At 41.4% G+C, this 23,637-nt stretch overlaps 1 protein-coding gene across 2 annotated transcripts in view; it reads left to right on the top strand.

The window, feature by feature from the left end:
• Positions 1-23,637, top strand: part of LOC120718296 (SH3 domain-binding protein 4) — a 50,974-nt gene that overhangs the window by 17,701 nt on the left and 9,636 nt on the right. Inside the window, exons 2-4 of one of the 2 annotated variants that reach the window (XM_040006772.1) lie at positions 2,629-2,850; positions 3,614-5,970; positions 6,201-9,627. In XM_040006772.1, the coding sequence (XP_039862706.1) occupies positions 2,727-2,850; positions 3,614-5,970; positions 6,201-6,209 (2,490 nt within the window). In that variant the 5' untranslated portion in view covers positions 2,629-2,726 and the 3' untranslated portion in view covers positions 6,210-9,627. Of the gene's footprint in view, positions 1-2,628; positions 2,851-3,613; positions 5,971-6,200; positions 9,628-23,637 lie in introns of those variants that run through there. The other variant, XM_040006771.1, reaches the window with a different exon arrangement.

Genomic DNA, 23,637 nt, shown 5'->3' with positions numbered 1-23,637 from the left:
ACGCACACCTTTATGCATTGCTACAGCTATAAAGTGAATCTTTGTCTCCCAGCAGGATAGAGATTAATCATAAGCTGGTATTTGTTGAGCCTGTTAGGACTCAGAAACCCTGCATGTGGTTTTATGGGGATACTATAAAGTAGCTGATGCTGCAGCTTTTATATACCAAATTAATAATTTTGCTTCAGTGAATGGGCTGTTAATGGTTTCCAAAGCATAAGACAGTAATTTCCCCTGATGTTCTAAATGTCAACAGCTGACAGTGGGAAGCTGTAAAGCTGTGACTTCTTGTTTTGGAGCTAAAATCAAACTTTAAAAGCAGAACCTAAAGCAGAACAGCTGTTTGTTTGAACCTCTTCCTGTCCCCTTTGTGTCTGAAACAGTCTGTATATCTATGTTTTATGTGAAGCAACAGAATGAACTGAACTTGAATCTTTAAATGCTTCAATGAGTGTGATGTAAAGCAAAGAACATACATGTCCTGATTGAACAAATTTGAACTGGAGCGCTCAAACTTTAGAGTCCCAGTTTAATTAAGCAGTAACACACGTGGTGCACATAAGATTCAAAGAAGCCTGTAAAACTTTGGCTGCAGTGTTTTTGATCTAATGTTTGGTGTACGTGTGTGAGTTAGAAGCACACCAGGGTTGCATGCAGCTGTCTAAGAGGATCTCTTGCTGTTATGTGATGAAATACCCTCAGTCACCTTTTTCATTGCACATTGTATAGGTTTCCATAAACTGTATTTGTTTTCCATTAGAAATTCTGATTTAATTCAGTAGATCAATCAAAATAGTTCAAACTAAGATAACTGTTAACAAAGCAGAGAACAGGAAATTGGCTTTACCAGATTTTATGAAGGTGAATATTAACATCGTATTGATGTTAATGATAGACAAAGTGTGTCTGACATCTGCCAAAGTTAGCTGAAGCCAGAATACTGAAATGGTTCATATATGGTGCTTTTGTACTTGAGCAATCGAAGCACTTTACACAAGCTACACCTAAGTGCTTTCTATTTAACATTCTCACACAGATGAACACATCAGAGCAAGTTCAGTATCAGGATTCTTTGGCATACAGACTGGAGCAGCCATGGATTGAACCACTAACCTTCAGATTAGTAGACGACCTGCTATAACTCCTGAGCTACAGCCCAGTGAAAGACTGGATGTTTGCTTGTATAGTGCAGTACAGCTGCAAGTCTTCCTTGGCCTCTTCCTCCTTGCGCTTTATGCCATCTTTGAGCTGACTGTGTTATACTGTAAATTATGGATTACAGTGAAATGCCTGGTGTCTCTCAAACTGCTATGTTCCACTGACCCATATCTGCTGTTTGCATTTCTTCACGCTCCTGTTCTTTAAGCCTTGTGTTTATATTGACTGCAGTGGGTTTAAAGTCTTGTCTGATTCCTGGCAAGGACTGCAAGAGCAGACAGAAAGTTATACTAAACGTCGCATGATGCATCTAGAAAAAACAAGAAATATTACAATGTGTGGAAATATGTGCCACGTGTAACTCACAAAGAGAAAATAAAAGTCCAATTATTCTATCCTAAAACTATATCAAGAGACATTTCATTCAATATTTGGTATTGCACTAAAGGATGTTGAACACAAGCTATGTTGTATCGTTCACATTTTCCTGTGTGAAAGTATAAACTGCTTCACAGACAGACACACAGTTACTACAGCAACTGAGCTCTTAAAACGTTTTTTCTTTTGAAGCACCACAGACAAGCTGGAGCATCAAAGGTGAACGAATCAGTTGGTGTTGTTTCCACCTGTATAGAAATGCTGTTTACAGAATAGTTTCAGTTTTAAAATGAAACTATATTTGTAACAACTTTTTAAAGATTCGTGTCTTCAGCAGGAACCAGACAGCCTGGGGCTGAGAAACTAACATTTATTTGTTTTGGTATTTTTGGAGGATTTATTAATAGAAGGAAAAAATACAGACTACTAACCTTAACCTTTATCAGTGTGATAGTAATCACTTTGGAGGAAACACTGATCCTGTGTTATATTTATGTGTTTTAGTTCATTTGAATCCAACAGCTAAGAGTGGACAGCAGTGTGAGTTTGCCTTCTGTTGACCAAAGATGAGGGAATATTTTGTGTTTTTACTTGATCATATCTGGCAGCTGACTTGTCCCCTGAATATAACCCTTCTGCGTTTTAGATTTTAGAAGCTCAAAAACAAGATAATCTCTTTTTTCTTTCGAGTATGTTAATTATTACAGAAATAGTCTTATCACTAAGGAGAAGATTAGTCTGAATAAATAAGATAACATTTATGAAGATTAATTGCTATCATCGCCCAGGCAGCCAAAACTCATGCGTGTGCTTAATTTTGTATTCTACTGATGTTTCTTTTCTGGGCTGAATCTGTACATGAATATCCTGAACTCCTGAAGGAGCATCAAAGAGTTTAGGAGACTTTAATCATCCAAATAATTTTGAACATCCACTATATCTATACACACTGGTGTTTAGTTTGTCTTAAAGAAGACAGAAAACCAAAAACATTCAGATTAAAAGATTAAAAATCTTACTTTGAGAGGACGCGTTGGTATATTCTAAATAATAATTAATAACTGCTGACTCAATATATTCTCTGTCTTACAGTGATCATGGGAGGCTGTTGACATCTGATCTCCCCGTTAGCTCAGAGGACGCTAGAGTAGCTCGAAAACACCGCCGGGTGTGCAGTCACTGGTCCAAACATGGCTGCCCATCGAATCAGAGCCACGACGAACAACAACGCTTCCCTGCCTCGCTGCAAATCAGAGGGAACGCTCATCGATCTCACCGAAGGAGTGTCAGAAGCCAGTCTCACCGATGTCAAAGGTCAGCAGGCCTGAAAAGCGTATTGAAATTAATGACACAAGAGTCATTTATTTCTTTTTTTCTCTGTTTTTCTCTCAGGTTTGAAGTACTTTACTTTAAATAAGCTGATTACAATTTTTCAGAGATAAACTTTGATAAATACTACTTTTAAGTGCTTTTTAGGGTAAATTTTTCAGTATTGTTAAAACTAGGAATAAAGTTTAAATAAACCCCAGACTCAGCAGTGAACTTCTTTAGATGCAGACTCTGTTTTGTAGTTGTGTTTATGGGGATTATAGGTACTATCTTTGATAATTGTAGAGCTCTCTGTAACATCCTGTGTAAACAACTCCACAAAGAACATTCTAACTCATTCCGCATTGAGCCATCATTCTGCCATACATATTGTTGTTAAGTGTAGGTAAGATACACAGGAACCACCCCCCCCCCCCCAAAAAAAACAACAACAACAAAATAAAACAAAACAGGGGCATGAAATAGTGAGAGCTTTCCTTCCATGTCTGCACATCTGGTAGTGACACTCCATAGCTGAATATAAATGGCCCAGGTTCTGCATATGTAGACAAAAAATATTTAGTTCTTGAAATAATTTGTAATAAATAAAATTTTCTTAAAGCCCTATTTCTAGGATTTTAGAAGTTAACCCTACTTCTCTATAGAAACACTGAAAAGTTGATGACTAGCACTTGCCTTATATACATAATGATGTATTTCACCACAAAAATATCACACTTTCATGTTTTATTTATTTATTTTTTTCCAGTGCCTTCTCCCAGTGCCTTACGACTGGACACAACTGCCTCCTTTGGCACTGCCAGGGAGGTCGTTGCCATTAAGGACTACTGCCCGTCTAGCTTCACCACCCTGAAGTTCTCTAAAGGAGATCGCCTCTATGTTCTGGACTCGTCAGGAGGAGAGTGGTGGTATGCCCACAATAACAAAGAGATGGGTTACATTCCTGCAGCATATGTGGAGCCCATTAACTACAGAGACTCGTCCTTCAGCGACAGTGGGATGATTGACACTGTGGGAGACTGTAATGAGGAGGCAGCCAAAGAAATGGACCTTCTAGGCGAGTGGGCAGGAGTGATTCTTAAACCAACCACCTTCCAAAATGGAAATCCTTTTGCAACTAACCATACCTCTACAAATCCCTTTCTAAACGGGGGTCCCCAGAGCTCACTTGATCAAAACAGTAATGAAAAATCAGTTGATCTTCTTCTGTTTGATACCGTCACTCCATCATTGCCCAAGTCCACCAGCAGCACTGCTGACATTAATGGTTTTGGCAGCGGTGTTATCAGTTTGAACCCTGTAAGTCCTGTGGGGGTCGGTCAGGTTATGCGCAGAGACAACCCGTTTTTTAGAAGCAAACGTTCCTACAGTCTGTCTGAGTTATCCATCCTGCAGGCACAGTCCGATGCTCCTCAGGCCTCTGCTAGTTTCTTTGGAGGCCTTAAAGCACCAGCACCAGAGCAGTTCCAGAGCAGGGAGGATTTCCGGACTGCATGGCTCACACACCGCAAGTTGGCCAGGTCCTGCCATGATTTGGATTCCCTTGGCCAGAACCCAGGCTGGGGCCAAACGCAGCCGGTGGAGACTAACATCGTATGTCGACTAGACAGCTCAGGCGGAGCTGTCCAGCTTCCGGAAACCAGCATCAGCATCCATGTACCAGAGGGCCATGTCGCCCCTGGGGATACACAGCAGATCTCAATTAAAGCTCTGCTAGACCCGCCGCTAGAGCTCAACAGTGACCGCTGTACCACTGTCAGCCCTGTGGTGGAGATTAAACTCAGCAACATGGAAACCAAAACCACTGTTACCCTGGAGATGAAAGTGTCTGTTGTGGTAAAAATGGAGAGCAGGCAGACTACTGAAGTCTTGTGTGTACGAAGTGATTGTAAAGAGGGACCTTACACTCCTGTTCCTCAGGCATACATGTATGGAGACACAGTCCAGGTGTGCCTGGATAACCTTGAGCCATGTATGTATGTGTGTGTCGTGGCTCAGGCTCAATCCTTATCTCCAAATTCCACAGTTTGGGAGCATGTGGTTAAGAAGATCACTTTAGGAGTGTATGGTCCCAAACACATCCATCCATCCTTTAAGACAGTGGTGGCTATGTTCGGCCATGATTGTGCGCCAAAGACACTGTTGGTGAGTGAGGTTGGCAAGCAGGCCCAGTCTGCACCACCAGTTGCTCTCCAGCTCTGGGGCAAACACCAGTTTATCCTGTCCCGACCGCAGGACCTTCGTGTTGGAGTTTATTCCAACATGGCCAATTATGAGGTAAAGGCTAGTGAGCAGGCCAGGGTAGTTCGAGGATTCCAAGTTAAGCTAGGCAAAGTCAGCAGGCTTGTCTATGTCATTGCATCACGCGCAGACGATGTGTCGGATTTCACCCTAAGAATCCAGGTCAAAGATGACCAAGATTGTATACTGGCCCAGTTTTGTGTCCAGACACCAACACCGCCACCCAAAGCAGGCCCAAAGACATCAGCGCAACGGCGATTCCTGAAGAAGAAGGAAGTTGGTAAGATTGTCTTGTCTCCTCTTGCCATTGCCACTAAGTATCCTGTTTTTCAGGACAGGAGAATAAACAACCTGAAGTTTGGAAAGTTAATCAAAACTGTCATACGACAAACAAAAAATCAGTACTTGCTTGAATATAGGAAAGGAGATTTTGTAGCTCTGTTAAGTGAGGAGAAGATCAAGCTGAAGGGCCAGTTGTGGACAAAAGAATGGTACATTGGATATTATCAGGGCAGAATGGGACTTGTTCATTGTAAGAATGTGCTAGTGGTCGGCAAAGTTAAGCCAATTTACTTCACTGGGCCTGACCTCACAACCTCATTGTTACTTGAGCAGATACTGAAGCCCTGCAAGTTCCTCACATATATTTACGCCTCTGTAAGAACTATATTGATGGAGAACATTGGCAACTGGCGAGCATTCGCAGATGCACTTGGATATGTCAACCTACCCTTAACGCATTTTTGCCGCGCTGAGCTGGACAGCGAACCAGAGAGGGTTGCATCAGTGTTGGAGAGGCTGAAGGAAGACTGCAACAATGCCGAGAGCAAAGAGAGGAAGTCCTTCCAGAAAGAACTCCTGACAGTAAGTTACTACCTTGGCATCCTCCTCTGTAGCAGTGACATAGCGTTTTCTTTGAGCAACCGATTTGAAGAAATGAAAATTGTTCTTTTCTGTTTTAACTTTTCAGTTTCATTTCGATACATTATGGCCTTCATTGGTCCAATTAGAGGCATTATTTGTTCTTTATCCCCTTGGTTGGACACTTGTTTCTTAAAGCAAAATTATCCCTCTGCTGTGTTATCTTCCCACAGCTGCCTTAGGATTTAGGCTGTGGTCCAGTCTACTGATTCTGCTGGGAGTGCAGTCAATAACTGCTGTGTAGGCATCGGGGTCTAATCAGGACCGAGGAGCTATGCAGAGCAGCAGAATACTTTGTCCCCATGAGTATGCTGATCCTACAAATCCAATAGATAGCATAGACTGCACTTGTAATTTTTTTACTTTATGTGCAAATAAATCAAATACCAGGAAAGAAAAAAAAGTGTTGAGAGCTTAATGAAACTGGCTCTTACTCTGGTATGTACACTAAGACATTTCAGGAATGGAAACAATGATACTGAATTAATTAATTCGGTGAGGCTAACGTGTGATTGATGATGAGAAGTAACCCAAACTCTATTTTTTGGTGAAAAATGCATGTTTTTCATTTGTGTCAGTTCCAATTACTATGATTTTGACCAGTGGTTGTGACAACTTGGGAAACAAATCCCGTATTCTTAGGTTATCATTAGGGGTTAGGAATAGCGATACAGCTCAGCCAGTTAGAAAGAAACACAGGTGCTTGTCAGCTCATAACAAAAACCCTTTTCTTTACGTCTCTTTTTTCAGTTGGGCTTTAAGTAGAATATCAAATGTGGAATGCTTTAGCGAAGTTTAACATTTTTAGGGATTTTACTGGGGCTTTTCTTCTAAAGTGAACAGATGTGTCTGAAGCCTGGTCATTATGCTTATGTATTGTGTTTTTTTCTTTTCAGTGCATTCAGCCTTTTTTTTTTCTCGGAGGGGGAAAGGCCAAAATGCTGAGCTGTGCTCACTGTAAATGTGCAAACCAGCTCTGTCTGGCACTCAGTTATACATCTTCTGTCATGGAAATGTGGATTTTCGCCTCAGCGCCTCAGGCTGTCTGGATATCGAGCCTCATCCTTACATGCCTAAACACACTGTTTGTGGAACTGTGCTCCGTAAAATTTGGCATTTTTCATTTTACGACTTACATTTTACACGTCTGTGTGCCCCTGAAATATTACTTTTTAGTGGGCTGTGTCCCCTTTTGACTTGAGGCACTGTTTCTACGCTTTGTTTCTGTATCAGTACATTATCCTCCTGAGAGTTTCTCAGAGGTCACAGACATCTTACAGCTGAAGTAATGCCGAGCAGAAACACTGTAATTTGCACAGGGTTGTAAACACTAGTTAGAAACATTTATAGACAGAGAAACTGCAGTATGGAAAAGAACATAATAAAAGGTGGTGACTGAAAATATGCCCTGCTGGGTAGTTTGAACATAGGCCTGTTTTTATGTTATTCCTGTCTGGATTACACATAAACTACTGGTTACTCTCAGGACAATCAAAGCACGCAATGATCACTCAGATTCGGTATCACGAACGGTTGTTTTACCAGCGTACATATTCTTGTTTGACCAATGTGCAAACACTGCTCCCCCCCACCCCCGAAACAGAATCATTTGCGTGATCAAATCTTCACTCCTCTGGAAATTGAGCTATTTTCTGTGTCGGGGGGACATTCTCCAACGATTCGCCTGTGTGCCATTTGACGTGCCATTTTGAAATCTATTTTTAGACGAAAGAGAACCAAATCAAAAGCACTGTGGCTGCACCAAAGAGCAGTCTTTGTGTTAAAATGTATGATGCTTTTTTAGTGTGCTTTGATTATTAGTAGAGAAAAGGAACATTGTATGTATATATGCACACATCCAGTCCTGCAGTACATCTTCCTTCGCAACGATTATGAGCTTCAGTTTAAGCTGCACCTGTATTGCAGAGGCACAAAAGGTATTATGTTATGAGATGATTATGTTATGTGCTTATATTGTAACTTGGCCACTGATGTATGCTGTGTTCCAGAGTCTGTGCTTAAGGTGACATCTTTATAAGCCATGTTTTGGTCCACCAACAGTCCAGAACTAATTTTCTGTAATTTAGAACAGAAACTGAGCAAATCTTCACACTGGAGAGGCAGAAACAAGACAACGATCTGAGACTTACTTCTGCCATGTGAGTAACTTGCAGATCTTTTATAAACCGTAACAGGAAGGCAGAACAGCAGGGAAGTCTGTCACTCAGACTAATTCCCCATACATCTGCATGATGTTTTATTCAGGAGTAAAATCAGTAGGGCTGTACTGCTGTGCTCATATTCATATAAATCCATCTATTCTGTTCTTACATTTTTTAATTTCCACAACATGTTGGATTATCTGAGTGTTTATTACACTTCAAACCAATTAGCTGGTTTCAATTTAAAATATTATTTTTAATATTACGACAACCGCGGGTATTTTCTGGTGCCACCATCAGGTCAGGGTGTTCTTACACTACTTAGTGTAGCTAAGTTTTTTGTTGTTGTTGTTTTTTTAACAGTAGTCAGAATACTAAACTAGGATTAAAGTGAATTTTTTTGGTTTGAGAGTGATTTTCAGAGAGCAATACAGTGCATTCTAGTGTTTTTTTCCATAAGGTTTTTTATATCAACAGGCAGGGACAAGCTTGACTTCTCTGTCGATACCTTGGGAGTACAGCTGGAGATTTATTTCAGCTGTCTCTGTGTGACTAACTGGAGTCTGTGATTTTTTTCAGTCATTATGAAAAAAAAATCTGTGTTATAATGCTGTAAAAATGTCTCATCTAAACAAAATAAGCATTTTCTTTCTCATAATAACACAGCCATAGATGGTAGATGTTTTAAAGGAAGTAAAGGGGAGACATGCTGTGGACTACATGAACATTTAGCACCCTAAACAGTGTAATAAATGGGGAGTGATTTCAGATTCATGGACAGCTCAGTTGGCAACAGAAAAATAAAGTGGCATTATGTTAAAAAAAAAAAAAGAAAATCATTTACACCATCAATGTACTTTCCCTTTACTTTGTCTACAAACCATTTATTTGTGGAGCAGTTTATACTCCACCAGCAGACGGTAAAAACACCACCATGAGGCAAACTCACAGGTTAAATCTCACCACACTTAAACTTGATGTTAATGGGGTGTGTTTATTATTATGCTCAATTTCACCCTTTCAGATGCTGCTTTGAGCTTTAGGGAAGTTTTAAATTCTAAAAAGTGCTAGACTGTTATTTCATTTAATACATCTTATGTGGAATTCTTTCAGTGCGTAAATACAAATAGTGGTGTGAATATAGCTTCCATCGCACACGTAATAGTTTGGCCCTGCAGGACAGTCAGATGTGAGTTTTGTTGGTATGTAAAAAGAGTTTTGTTGTTGTTGTGGATAATGGAAATGATCCAAGTTATGTCTGTTGGATCTCAAACCTGCAGATGTTTCCTGCCTCATTGTTCCCAAACTAAACAGAAGATGCAGTTGTGGACTAGTAGGCGCCTGCAATCCATACGACCCCATTGTCTTCCTTAACCCAGACCCTGCACATAGGACCAATTTGAACTTGTCTGAGGCAGGTGGATGATGTCTATGAACAGATTGATATTTTAACAGTAAAAATGAGCAACTATGAGAAGCAGCATATTAAACATATCAGGTCCCCATAAGGAGAATCATGTGCTAACGGCTGTCTAAATGACTCGGGTAAAGTTTGTAGCATGCGTGCTTGTTGTTTTTGTCTGCTTCCACTTGTCTTTGCACTAGGATGATGTCGGCGTAAATGTGCAATCATATTCATTGTGTTCCCACTAGTGCTGTCAGCGTTAATCTGAAATGATGTTAACGCCTAGGCGGAGTAGTCGAACGCAGATCCACTGAGCTTTCAACACAGACAGCAGTTGATAAAATAAATTAAAAATTTTGTATTGTTCGATACATATGTGTACCGAACCAAAAGCACTGTATCGAACAGTTCAATATCGATACGAGTATCTTTGCACCCCTAATATATATATATATATATATATATATATATATATATATACCGCAGACATGTGCGAGACAGATAAATATGAAGGCATGCCGGCTCGGACGTCGCCCGGATCAACAAGGTCTGCGTCAGGTGTTGAGGAACCAGGGCACCCTGACAAAAAGTGGGCTACTGGAACAGGAAGGCATCGGTGTGCAAGAGACGAAAACAGGGCGTTGTTGGAATGCTACTACGCAAGTAACCCCGGCGGAAGGGGCTACACGAATAGGATGAGGGACCTATGGATTCTTCGATACCCAACATCCACAATGACGGCGAAACAACTAATAGCTCAGTGTTCCAACATTCGAAAGAAGGGACTACTCTCACAGCTAGAGATTGACGAGGTACAACAGAAATGCTACGGCAAGGAGGAGTCAGGACGCCAGGTAAGGGGGGAGATATCATCACCCCCACCCGAGATTGGGTACATAGCCCCGAGTGCGAAAGGAATTGAAACCTGGATCCCCCGCAGCCGGTTACCAAGATTACGTGAAGTACCCTCAGAAGGTCTGCTAGATGATATTAATGCAGCACTACGGATACCTACAACTACGATTACCGACACTAACAAGCTGATCTACAATACGGCAGCAGTGAGAGCACTGAGGGCAGACCATAGTGACCTCCCTGAACAGGGTCCAGTAACCATCACAGTGGCAGATATCCAAGAAAGGGTCTCCAGTATGAAGAGTTGGACAGCACCATGGCCCGACATGGTGCATGCCTACTGGCTAAAGAAGCTGACTGCACTCCACGAGTGTCTGGCAGCACAAATGAACCAGCTGCTAGTTAACGAGAGACACCCGGAATGGCTAACCGAAGGTCGGACGGTCCTGATCCCCAAGGACCCCAAGAAGGTCCCCTCCAACTACCGACCAATAACCTGCCTCAGTACTACATGGAAGCTCCTGTCAGGCATCATATCGGCTAAGATGAACAGGCACATGGGTCAATACATGAGCGGGACACAGAAAGGAATTGGCAAGAATACCAGAGGCGCAAAACACCAGCTACTGGTAGACAGAACAGTCAGCCGAGACTGCAAGACCAGACTGACCAACCTGTGCACTGCCTGGATTGATTACAAGAAGGCCTATGACTCAATGCCCCACAGCTGGATACTGGAATGCCTAGAATTGTACAAGATCAATGGGACCCTAAGAGCCTTCATCAGGAACTCAATGGGGATGTGGCGCACAACACTAGAGGCCAACTCCAAGCCCATAGCACAAGTCACCATCAAGTGCGGGATCTACCAAGGAGATGCTCTGTCCCCACTGCTGTTCTGCATAGGCCTGAACCCCCTCAGTGAGATCATTAACAAGACTGGCTACGGATACCGACTACGGAACGGAGCAGTTGTCAGCCACCTCCTGTACATGGCAGATAGAGGTGGCTGATATCCAGAAATCCTTCCAGTGGCTGGACAAAGCTGGACTGAAAGACAGCACAGAGGCACTAATCATGGCAGCACAAGAACAAGCTCTGAGCACAAGATCCATAGAGGCTGGGGTCTATCACACCAGGCAAGACCCCAGGTGCAGGTTGTGTACAGATGCCCCAGAGACAATCCAGCACATAACAGCAGGGTGCAAGCTGCTAGCAGGCAAGGCATACATGGAACGCCATAACTAAGTGGCCGGCATAGTGTACAGGAACATCTGTGCCGAGTATATCCTGGAAGTCCCGAGGTCAAAATGGGAGATGCCCCCAAGGGTGGTGGAGAATGACCGAGCTAAGATCCTGTGGGACTTCCAGATACAGACGGACAAAATGGTGGTGGCTAACCAACCGGACATAGTGGTGGTAGACAAACAGAAGAAGACGGCCGTAGTGATCGATGTAGCGGTTCCGAATGACAGCAATATCAGGAAGAAGGAACACGAGAAGCTGGAGAAATACCAAGGGCTCAGAGAAGAGCTCGAGAGGATGTGGAGGGTGAAGGTAACGGTGGTCCCTGTGGTAATCGGAGCACTAGGTGCGGTGACTCCCAAGCTAGGCGAGTGGCTCCAGCAGATCCCGGGAATAACATCGGAGATCTCTGTCCAGAAGAGCGCAGTCCTGGGAACAGCTAAGATACTGCGCAGGACCCTCAAGCTCCCAGGCCTCTGGTAGAGGACCTGAGCTTGAAGGATAAACCGCCCGCAGGGGCGTGCTGGGTGTTTTTTATATATATATATATATATATATATATATATTAGTGATGTGTCCTGTGTGTCGAAGCTTCGAATCGTGCGTCGGGTAATCGCGGGGGCGTTTTTCTGAAGCGCGTATCGAGGCTTGCTTTGATTACGTATGCAGTGACGTTCGAGGCCTCGCGGGCAGTCCGTACCACGTGACTGATTCAGGGACTGGTTCACCGGTTCGCGCCAGATTCGAAATAACATGGGCAGGAAAACAGCTGATTCCCCATCACACCGTGTTGTGGAATTGGATTACGTACGTGCTACATAGTTACTTGTGCATTTCTTCTTCGATGGAACCAGCAAGGAAGACATGTTTTTTTTTTTAAATTTTGTCTCTCCTAATAAAGTATGCACACAGTAATAAATATCACAAATGATAAACACCAAAATATAAATAAACAACACTACACATCCTATAATCTGATTTCTGTCTTTTAGTTTATTAAAAAGTGAAGCACCAAACACTAGTTTGTGTCATTATCCAGATGTACATAAGGTTTACACATCATTATAATCAAAGAGCCCGCTTCACTTGAATTGTCCACTTCATGGCGCAGTAGAGCAAATGAATCATCACAATGCTTCGAACCATGAGTCGACCAATTGGATGGAAAGCTTCAGTTCATCATGAGGCTTCATCTCACCATCACTAATATATATATATATATATATATATATATATATATATATATATATATATATATATATATATATATAGAGAGAGAGAGAGAGAGAGAGAGAGAGAGAGAGAGAGAGTTCTGTAATGTTGAGGTCCAGGCTCTGGGAAGGCCAATCAATTGTTGATAACGTTTGTGTGGTTGATTTGCGTATATTCAGGTGTTCTTTTTACTTCATGTTTGGGAACATTGTAATCCAGGAAAAATGGAAAGCATTACCAGTCAGATGCTTTCCAGCTGAAGCAAAATCTGACTGTACTTTTCTGTGCTCAGAATTACTTCAATTCTGACAAAACCCAGACATTACTGGTTGAAATGGGCTTGAGGTGATGGGTTTTAACAAACACGTGGAAAGTAGGGTGAATTTCATGGACCTTGTAAGTTTAAGAATATCGGCATGATTTATTAGTCTTTCAATAACAAAATAAAACAGGGTCCGATAATATGGGAGCCATCTTCCTAGTCAGTTTTGAGTGGAATGTCTCTAGTAGAGAGCCAAACTTTGTGACCTGCCACATAGTTGGGAGAGGAGGGTCCTCCTGTGGTCTGCCAGTTGTTTGTTCTGCTCTGCTGTCTAAAGAAGCGCTGCCTTAATCTGATTCCAAATCCTATAGCAGTGAGGTGGTGGAGGACTGATGGCCCTGCCAACTCTTGCTCCTTGGTTTGAAACGGGAATGCTTCAAAGACTGTCATTCCTGTTGCTGATGACGTGAGTGTATTGCATGTGCACTCAATCCAAAGCAGCTGTGAGCTGGTAGACCAACTGGTAGACTGGTCCAACTGGTAGACTGGTTGGAGAAGGCTGTACAGTGCACAGAGCTACACCGCTTTGTCTGGCCATTTCTTTGGGGTGAAACCAAAAGGAAAGGCACCCGGCATTTTACAAAAAATCCTTGCACACCTTAAATGACTGACACTCACAGTCTGAATTGGTGTCATTAGGAATGCTGGGAAGGTGAAAAACATGGTGGATCAATAAATTAGCTATCTCTAAGCTGGTGAGCAATTTAGAAGGTGCTTTGAAGTGGAAAGATTTAGAAAATCTTAGACTTCAAGGATTACTGTATTCCCTTCAGAAGGACAGTAACAAAACCTATTCCAATGCCAGGGTCTGTTGGTAGGGAGTAGGGCTGGGCCATATCATACCGTTCACGGTAATACTGGTATAATGTTGGGCAATGATAAGAAAATGAAATATTGCGATAGAATATGGGTAAAACGTGCATGCGCAGCGCCTTTGTTTTCATGCGCAAATGGCGGAAAAGCATGGCGGCGACGGAGAATGAGAAGGGTGAAAGTGGATCATTGAATGAAAAAGATAAACCAGAATTGGTTTGTAAAAATGCTGCAACTTCAGTGGTGTGGAACTGGTTTAGCTTTCGTCCGTCAGATACAGAACAAAGCACTATTTTTGGTAGAGCATGCTAGCGGGCCGTGGTTATTACCGTGTTTTTTGGAAAATACAGCACACTTAAAATCAATATTTAGATTTTTCTGAAAATAGACAGTGCCCCTTATAATCCCGTGTGCCTTATGTATGAATTCTGGTTGTGTTTACTGACCTCGAAACTATTTTATGTGGTACACGGTGCTCGAAAGTCTATCGTAGGCAGGAGCCTCGCGGAGTGATACGTACTGTGCTTCAACATAATATTACCGTATTTTTAAGTTTTGTGGATATTATACGTGGTTATGCTGAGGATATGTCGGCTAATTTCCACTGGAAATGCCTTTTGGTTAAACTGTCAGCAAGGAATTTGCATTTGCACTGTTAAATTTTTTATATAACTTTAATGCACGTAAAAAACAGCTGCTTGTTTAAGTGAAAATACAGTGATGTTTTTTTTTGCACTGATAAAATTGTGGAGTTGTAAAGTATTTTGTCTAGTGTCAATTATATCGTCAGTTATATCGTTATCGCAAATTTTCAAATGTATATCATAATAAATATTTTTGGTCACATTGCCCTGCTCTAGTAGGGTCCAGAGGTTATAATAGATCTGATGGGGGTTGTAGGAAAGATTTATTTAAGGCATAGACCGAGCAGGCTGACACATAAGAATAAACCTCCCTTTCCAGAGCAGACCATCAGAATGTTTGTTTAATAAAGTTTCTGGTTCAACTCACTCGAGGATGGCATGCAAATCTCACAGCATTGAGCCCATTGGATTACTTGAGAGTGTATGGAGGAGGGAACATAAAGGCAGTTGGGAGGGCCTCCTCCTATGTCTGGATCATGTTGTCTGGTCTTGGTTGACTGTGGCTTCATGTCAGTCTCTCCATGTTAGTTCACCCATATTTATGGGAGGAGCATCGGGACATTCTTTGGGAATCTGTGTCTGGTATTATATCCCTGGATTTCAAGCAATAGGTAAAAGGAAATTTAGAACACCCACAAACAGTCCCTACCCAGCATGACAAGGACTCGACCTCCTTGTCGAGTCCTTGTCATGGGGTGTCAAGCTCCAGTCCTCGAAGGCCAGCATCCTGCTTGTTTTTGAGATATCCCTGCCCTACCTGCTGCTGGTTACCTGGATCAGGTGTGCTTTGCCAATAAGAAGGAACCAATGTTTCCACTCCCTCTGGGGCTAGCTTAATGGCAACATCGTCGTTCTTTTCAGATGAAGATAGACAGGATGTAGCTTACCATCTGAGCCAATGTTCTGGGAGATTGATTGAGTAAGGGAGGCATCTACATCAATAATCTAAAAACCTGGGGGAATAGACAGGTTTGGAAGTCTGTATCAGCTTCTGGAGACCAGAGAAAGGAGAGAGTTGGTGTGGTGAGCATAGCTAGAGGAGCCAGAGTTCTGCTGTTGTTCTGCTGCAGGAAAGCAGGGTAAATAACTGATAAGCAGTCAGGTAGGTTGATAATCAAAGTCCAATTCCAGTTTAGCTTGGAAGTCAGTTGTGAATTCTTCTTGGGGGCCACATGGGTATGAAGCACACACTAAGAGTTTCCTAAAGATGAAAACAGCGGGTATGTATTTGTGAAAAAACCAAAGCATGAAAAGAAGAGTCTAACGTTACAGCTACTGAAGCTGAACTTGCTGGGGAAGGTGGATGGGAGAAGCCTGCCTTTAAATCACAGAAGTGTGATAAAGAATGGGCATGAGGTGTGTGCATCCAGCTGCTTCACAATCTTATTAACTTCCATGCACCAGGGCGGCAACCTGCACACACACGAGAACACTCTCCAGAGCAAGAGAGCGTGACACTAAGGGTTTTGTGACAAAGATATGTCGGGGGAAAAAATTGAGATGTAGAATGAAAAATGTCTGACACAGTGTAAAATCACAGATTTCTAACTTCTCTGATTTTTTTTCATGAAATCTGCAATTAGGTCCAAGTATAATCAAGTTTCTGTTAAAGGTTCTATAAGTGAGAATTAGAAGCCTGATATAATGTAGCAGCAGATAGTTCTTTCCTATGAAAATATATACAGGAGCAGAGAATGAAGTCACTCTCCCTCTGTGTGTGTGTTGTAATCTGAGATTTTTTTATTATATGTTTTGGTAGCTAATCTGTGTGTGCATGTCGGTGCATGTGAGACCCTCCCTGTGAAACTGTTATGGAAAAGCAAAGAGAGAAAATGATGTGACGTGGTTTCATTTTCAGCTCAGTGTTGATTCTGCTGGTGTTTTCCTGTGCTTCACCCACAGCAGCAGGAAAACCTCAGCAGATGCTTTCATAGTGTCGGGCTGGACACCAAATTCATTCAGTGTCATTTGGTTGCATTCTGTTCACCAAGAAAATAGATTAAAAAGGAATTTCAGCAGCTTGAGAGTTTCAGTCTTGTCTTAAACTGTAGTTGTTTCTATTAATTTTTCATGCTTTGTTTCAAATTGTACAAAGCTATTATCAAGCAGCACCTCTTAATGTTCAATAAAATGCTGTAGATGCCATGCAAGCATTCAGATTTAATGTTTTGGGAGATACTACTGCTGTGAGCCTAAGAAAAAGAGCAGAAAAGTTGAATTTTAACATATAACCTAAATCATTTTTATTTTTTAAAGTTGCAATTCTACTTTTCTAGGGCGTTGCAAGGGATTCACATACTTCAGACACATTAAGGTTTCCTGATAACAGTACACTTATATCAAAGAGCGAGACATCTCCCTCAGGGGTTAGTAGAGACCCACCCATAGCAAAAAATTGAACAATATTTATTGATGTTATAAGAAAATTACATGATTTCAACACTATGTTGCCCTAAACTGAGTGCTGTGTGATTGAGAAATTCTGGACAAGTTTTAACAGGCTCTCTCGGTCCTGCACTCCCCCTTAAGTTTTTTTTTAACTCACTCCATTCCTCTCCCCTTATCTGCTCATGGCCTGTTGTAACCTCAACATGATGTTTGGGCACGTTCAGGTTTTTACACTAAACTGTAAACCTGCCTGCTAGATGCTTACTCAGACACCACTCGTTTGCCAACATTGATTTGCCTTTGCAGTAATAGTGTGCATTTTAATGGAAAATGGCTAAAGCAGTAGAAATGTTAGGAAAATCTCTCTGCAGCTAAATCATAAAAATCTGAGGGAATAAACTTGTAAATATTTAATGTTTTTCTGACAAGTCGGTGTCATAACCTTTCTGTCTTTCTCTTCCACACAGAGGTGGAAACTGATTAAATCCAATTTTTATGATAATTTGCCAGCATTTGTGTTAGAAATATAAATGACAATGACAAAACATGTATTATTACAACTATTAAAATTATTTTGCAAATGCAGTCATTTTATGTTATGACAAGGATTGGATGGTTAAAGGGAAATGTATAGACACCTAAGTCTACTTAAACACATTAACCTTACGTCTGAAAGACCCCTGGCTCGATTCCGAGGGGTACAAACAAACCCAGCCTAACTGGGTCTCACATTGCTGTAAGTCCTAGTGCCTCTCCCAAGCCTGAGTAAAATGTGAGGAAGAGCAAAAACATGTGGCAAGTCAACATGTGGATACATCCACTGTGGTGGCCTCTTGGGAAATAGGGGATCAGCTGAAAGTACCTTCTGTTGATGGACCGATCCGATATTACGTATCGGTATCGGTCCGATACTGACCTAAATTACTGGATCGGATATCGGAGAAAAATAAAAAATGTAATCCGATCCATTAAATATCACGAAAGCACCTCACAAAACTTGCAACACGCCGTAACTCACCTCAGAACGTTAGCACGTCGGAGCAGTATGCATCACGTGATAGAGCGGCTGTGGCATGCGGGACCTGTCGGTGGTCTGGATAGCATTTGGAGCTTCGCTAGCAACCCGGCATTTCATCTCCAACAAAGTTATCCCGAGAGAAGTAAAGCAAGTGTGTAAGTCCATCTCTGAATGTTTGTAAAGCATTCCTGCGTTAAGCTTAACAAACGACTGCCTCTTCTTACTGCTACTTCAATCGTGAAACTGCTTAACGATCAGCTGATCGGCTTTTCTTTGCACCAGAAAGAGGAAACCAGCGGCTGAACAACAGCAGCACGTTTAAGCTTGATCAGCTGTTGTTAGAATGTATTTAATATTACTTTCTACTCGAGGATCTTTTTCTACGTAGCTGACGCTGGTAACTGTGCAGGGGCGGATCTAGCAAAGTTTAGCCAGGGGGGCCGATAGGGCATGAACAGGGGAAAGGGGGCACAAAGACATACTTTTCTTTCTTATTCTCATTTAAAATGTCTAGCTTTTAATAAATAATTATCTGACACCCAAAGTTTTAATTTGATGCAAAATGAATAGAAGTCCATTACTGTATATAGTAACTATTAAGTCTAATATATATATATATATATATATATATATATATACATATATACTAGGGGTGCAACGATACACAAAATTCACGGTTCGGTTCGGTTCGATACTTTGGTGTCACGGTTCGATATTTTTTCGATACAAAAAAATGTTCATGCATTTTTAACTTGTCATTTATTAAAATTATAAATATATATTTTAACTCAAAAGTACAGTTTTTAAATTTAACCCTAACCCTTGTGCGTGTTTTTTATTTTGACAGCGAATGCACACCTGCGGACCACTTATGTGCAGCCCTGGTTATTTAGCTCATCATATTGCAGCCACAGAAATTCTTTTGTCCATGAAACCATAAAGCTGCACTTTCTTTTTGCCTTATAGTCTGATTTGTCATAACTTCTCCGTTTTGTGGTAAGCTTTTCTTTGGCTGTCACTTCTTCACCCTGACCTGTCTTATTTGGCTCAGCAGAACTGAAATGCTTTTACACGCTCACTCACATAAGCTCAGCGATTCTCTGCGCGATCAACCTCTCACATGTTTAAGCTTGCTGCGGGAGATTTCACTTGTCATGTTTGCATAGTAAGCTAACGATTAATAAGACGATGTCAGAGGAATTGGTGCACAAATTATCATCACTCACAGATCAGTGCTGTCGCTCTCTACACACAGTTCGCACGATTGCAAAGTGAAAGCAAAAAAACAAGCGCAAATTCAAACGCGACTTCAATATGTCACATATTGACAGTGGCTCACCGATGCCAATGACATAATTACCCAGCTACATTTCTGAAAGAATGCAAAAGCATTGACATATATTTTTCCTACAATAGCCCGACGGGCAGGGAAGAGATAGATTTTGGTAGCCCGACTGAAAAAATCGCTAGCTCCGGGACGTCGGGCTAGCGATATTGCAAGCCCTGTATCTGATTGAGGAATCACTCATCTTTGGAAAAGAGAGTTTATTACAGAGAAATGTCTCTTTCCAAAATAAAAGCTATACTATCCGCTACTTCTGGGCTATATTCTCAGCAGCATAAGGAGAATCATGTGCTAACAGCTGTCTAAATGACTCGGCTAAAGTTAGTAGCATGCTTGTTGTTTTTGTCTTTGCACTAGGATGATGTCGGTGTAAATGTGCAGTCATATTCGTTGTGTTCCCACTAGTGCTTTCAGGTTAATCTCGTTGAAATGACCTTAACGCCACAACACGGCAAATCTCCGTTAACGAGCTACCGCCGATCGCTCCGTGCATGGGGCTGGGCTAGACGGCAAACACTTTAACGAGCTAACTGCGCTAACACACTAGTTCACACCAATGTAATTGAGCATTGCATGGCACATCCAACATACTGTTTTACTTTAGTCCATGACTCGCTTACCTTCAGGGTCATACGTCACATGAAAACCAAAATAATTCCAAACGCCAGATCTGAATGAGGGTGGGGGAGGTGCCCTGCGCTCTTCCTTCTGACTATGCTGTCTGTGTTGAGCGCTCAGTGGATCTGCGCTCGACAGTGCAGCCGAGGCGGAGTAGTCGAACACAGATTCACTGAGCGCTCAACACAGACAGCATCGTCAGAAGGAAAATTGATAAAATAAATTACAAATGTTGTATTGTTCGATACATATGCGTACCGAACCGAAAGCACTGTATCGAACGGTTCAATATCGATACGAATATCGTTGCACCCCTAATATATACCCTAGTAAGCTATAGTACTTTTTCCTTTGGGAAGGTACCATCTGTGCAGTCTGCAATTTTGTTGAAGAAAGATGTTGAATCTATTTAATATTTCTTGAAAAATAATTGATTTCTGTGCATTTTTTTTCACACTGCATCAAATTAAGGTTGATTACGTCGATTAAGCATCATGAGGTGGAGCGTGAGGGGTGGTTCCCTATTTTTTATTTATTTATTTTTGTTGTTGCTGGGAGTTGGAACCCTATTAGTTAGGTTGCTTAATATTTATGCTAAGTACTCTTTAAAATACCAGAATAGGGAGGATGGTGTAGGTTTAAGTTTATTAGATTGATCAGTATTGCTGAACTATGAAATATTTTTTTTTGCATACAGGTATAACAGAATAACTTTAGTGTAGTTGTTGTTTTAAACTTGAGTATGAACTTATACAAAATGCAGCAAGATATTTAAAAAACAGTTTTGTTGATTAAAAAACACTATATCGGATTCATATCGGTATCGGCAGATATCCAAATTTATGATATCGGTATCGGTATCGGACATAAAAAAGTGGTATCGTGCCATCTCTAGTAATGCAACAGTAAATGTAACAGTGTTACATGCCGTTATCATCAGTGATCACTTTGAAGAAAGTAGTGGAGTGTGATGGACCTCCTGTGGTGCTCTTAAAATGGGTCTTTAAATGACTGAAAAGACTAACTCCACAGACCTTTTCAGTGTGGACACTGATGTGAGTGTGCTGTAGCTTTTCTATGGCAGCTTGTTCATTTTCATTGAAAGAGTGAAAAAAAGAATCTCCTTGTTACTTTGTGAGGTATTCCCAGTATGATGTGTAACATTTTTTTGAGGTTTCTCCAGATATCCTCTGAGCATCATTTAAGTCTAATTAGGCTTTTGTGTTTCCATCTCTGTGGTTCCATCTCGATGGTGGCAGGTCAGTGCTGGCTTCCTCAGTAACATTAATGTTAGTTTGCTTTTCTTGTCAGTGGATATGCAGGACTTTCAAATGCATTTCTGATATTAGGATTCAGGGTTGCTATGTGCCTGCTCAAAGTAATTGAGGTCTCTGGACCATATCAGTCTGGTCAAGATAAATGCCTCAGTAGGGTACTTCCATACAAACTCAGGCAAATCTAAAAATGGAAAGAGTACAAAACTATTCAGAATCAGTTATAGTGAAGAGGCTTCAGTATATTTAATGAAGCCATGCAAAATGTTATTCTTAATACTGTAAAATTATAATGGCTGAAAAACATATTAAAGCTGTACAACCAAATAAGTTTTGAATTCAAGTAAAAAATTCAAATATTGAAAAAATTCAAGTATCACAATATGGTGATATTATCGGTAATCTAGAGATTTTTTCAGGTCTTTTTTTTCTACATCCATTCACAGCAACATTGTCAAGAGATATATCATAGTTTCAATAACAAAAACATGACACTGGTTTCTATTACTGTTTGACATAGAGTAACAGAAACCAACGTCCTGTGGTGTGAGAAATGATCAAAAAGTCGAAAATTTAAGTATTCTGATTCTGAATTTCATGGCTTATGAGAGCATGTGGGATAGGTGGCTGCTCAAAACAATTTATGGTATGCGAAAGGTCTTTGATGCCACACACATCTTCTAGCTTTCATTCCTTTCACACAGTACACAAAAATACTGAATTCCCACCACAATCAGTCCTTTATGATTTCATGTCACTCATAATATTAATATTCTAAACATCCATCAGTCTCTATTGTTAACTAGTCCAGTGGGGATGAAGCCTATCCCACCTGACTCTTGGTAAAAGGCCAAGTACAGCTTAGGTAAGTCCCCAAAAAGTCAAAGGACTAGATCAGGGGTCCCCAACTCCAGGCCTCGAGGGCCGGTGTCCTGCAGGTTTTAGATCTCACCCTGGGTCTACACACCTGAATCAAATGATTAGTTCATTACTAGGCCTCTGGAGAACTGCAAGACATGTTGAGGAGGTAACGTAGCCATTTGAATCAGCTGTGTTGGATCACAGACACATCTAATAACTGCAGGACACCTGCCCTCAAGGCCTGGAGTTGGGGACCCCTGGACTAGATGAACCGTCTGCTGTGCAAGTAATCACTGATCAACCTGATCTCTGAAACTCTATGTAAAGCAACAAGGACTTTTGTAAAATAAATAAATTATGATGCATGTCAGTTTGAATGATTACTTTGCTTGCCCCCTGATTTCCAGACTTTGGAAGACCATGAGGGTTACGGTCACTTAGAGGTCATAGGATTAATCGTTTAAGCTCTAATTCTGACCCAACAACAGGAAAATCAAAAGAAAAATTTCCATTGTTTCAACATAAAGCATCAAATACAAAGAGAATTTTGTATTGGCTCACTAAGTTTAGTATGTAATAAACACATTTCCTTCTGTCACCCTTAAAAAAAGACTGAGCTTTGCTCTTTCAGCTGAATATCTTCTGTTCAGCACCAAAGAAACCTCACGTCCTGTTCTTCCTTTCAGTCAGATGCCGGTGTAGAGATTCCACAAGATCTTGAGGCGTGGGACCACATGGGGGGCGGGGGACCTCTGTTGTATCTCAGAGCTAAAAGGGGATTTTCATTTCAAAGCTCTCACTCAGCTCTGCAGCTGAACATCTGACCCCACTGAATTACTTGCAGTGAGATCAGTGGAGCAAATCGAGCTTGGGAATAATAATAACATCCTATTTCTGGAGGAAGGCTCTGAAAAATGGCGAGGCCCATTATATGCAATTTGCGCTCTGCTATGCCATTTTTGTACACAGATCAATCTAGGTTTTTTTTCCCCCATCCCTGGCCTCCTTCCTCTTTTTTTTCCTCCCTCCACTTCCTCTTCCTCCCCCTCCTTCAGTGGTTGGGTGTGGTGAGTTGCTGCTTCTGGAATAACTGTCTGAACAACAGCTCGCTTACTCTCAGGAGATTCTGCCTTTTTGGGGGGAGTTACTTAAGAATTAGGAGAGTTCAGATGCAGGGTAAAAACCAGCAGCTGGGCTCTCCAATCTCTCCAATGTTTTAGTTTTTGAGGCTGATGCCACTGCTCGCAAAGTGGTAAAGAGATGAGAAAGAACAGACAAGAAAGAAAGAAGTGTGCCAAAGATAGAGCACAGAGGCTGCAAATGGGTGAGGTGGAGGAAGTCAGATGGAAAATGAAGATGGGATAGAAAAATAATAAAGAGGAGATTGAAGTGGAGAGATTGACTGTCAGTTTTCTAGGTGAGGGGAAAAGAACTGCAACAGGACAATG

Source organism: Simochromis diagramma, unplaced genomic scaffold, assembly GCF_900408965.1.
Source record: "Simochromis diagramma unplaced genomic scaffold, fSimDia1.1 OVJJ01000514.1, whole genome shotgun sequence".
NCBI lineage: Eukaryota > Metazoa > Chordata > Actinopteri > Cichliformes > Cichlidae > Simochromis > Simochromis diagramma.
Note: the sequence above shows the minus strand (reverse complement) of the source record. Positions and strands in the feature narration are given on the sequence as shown.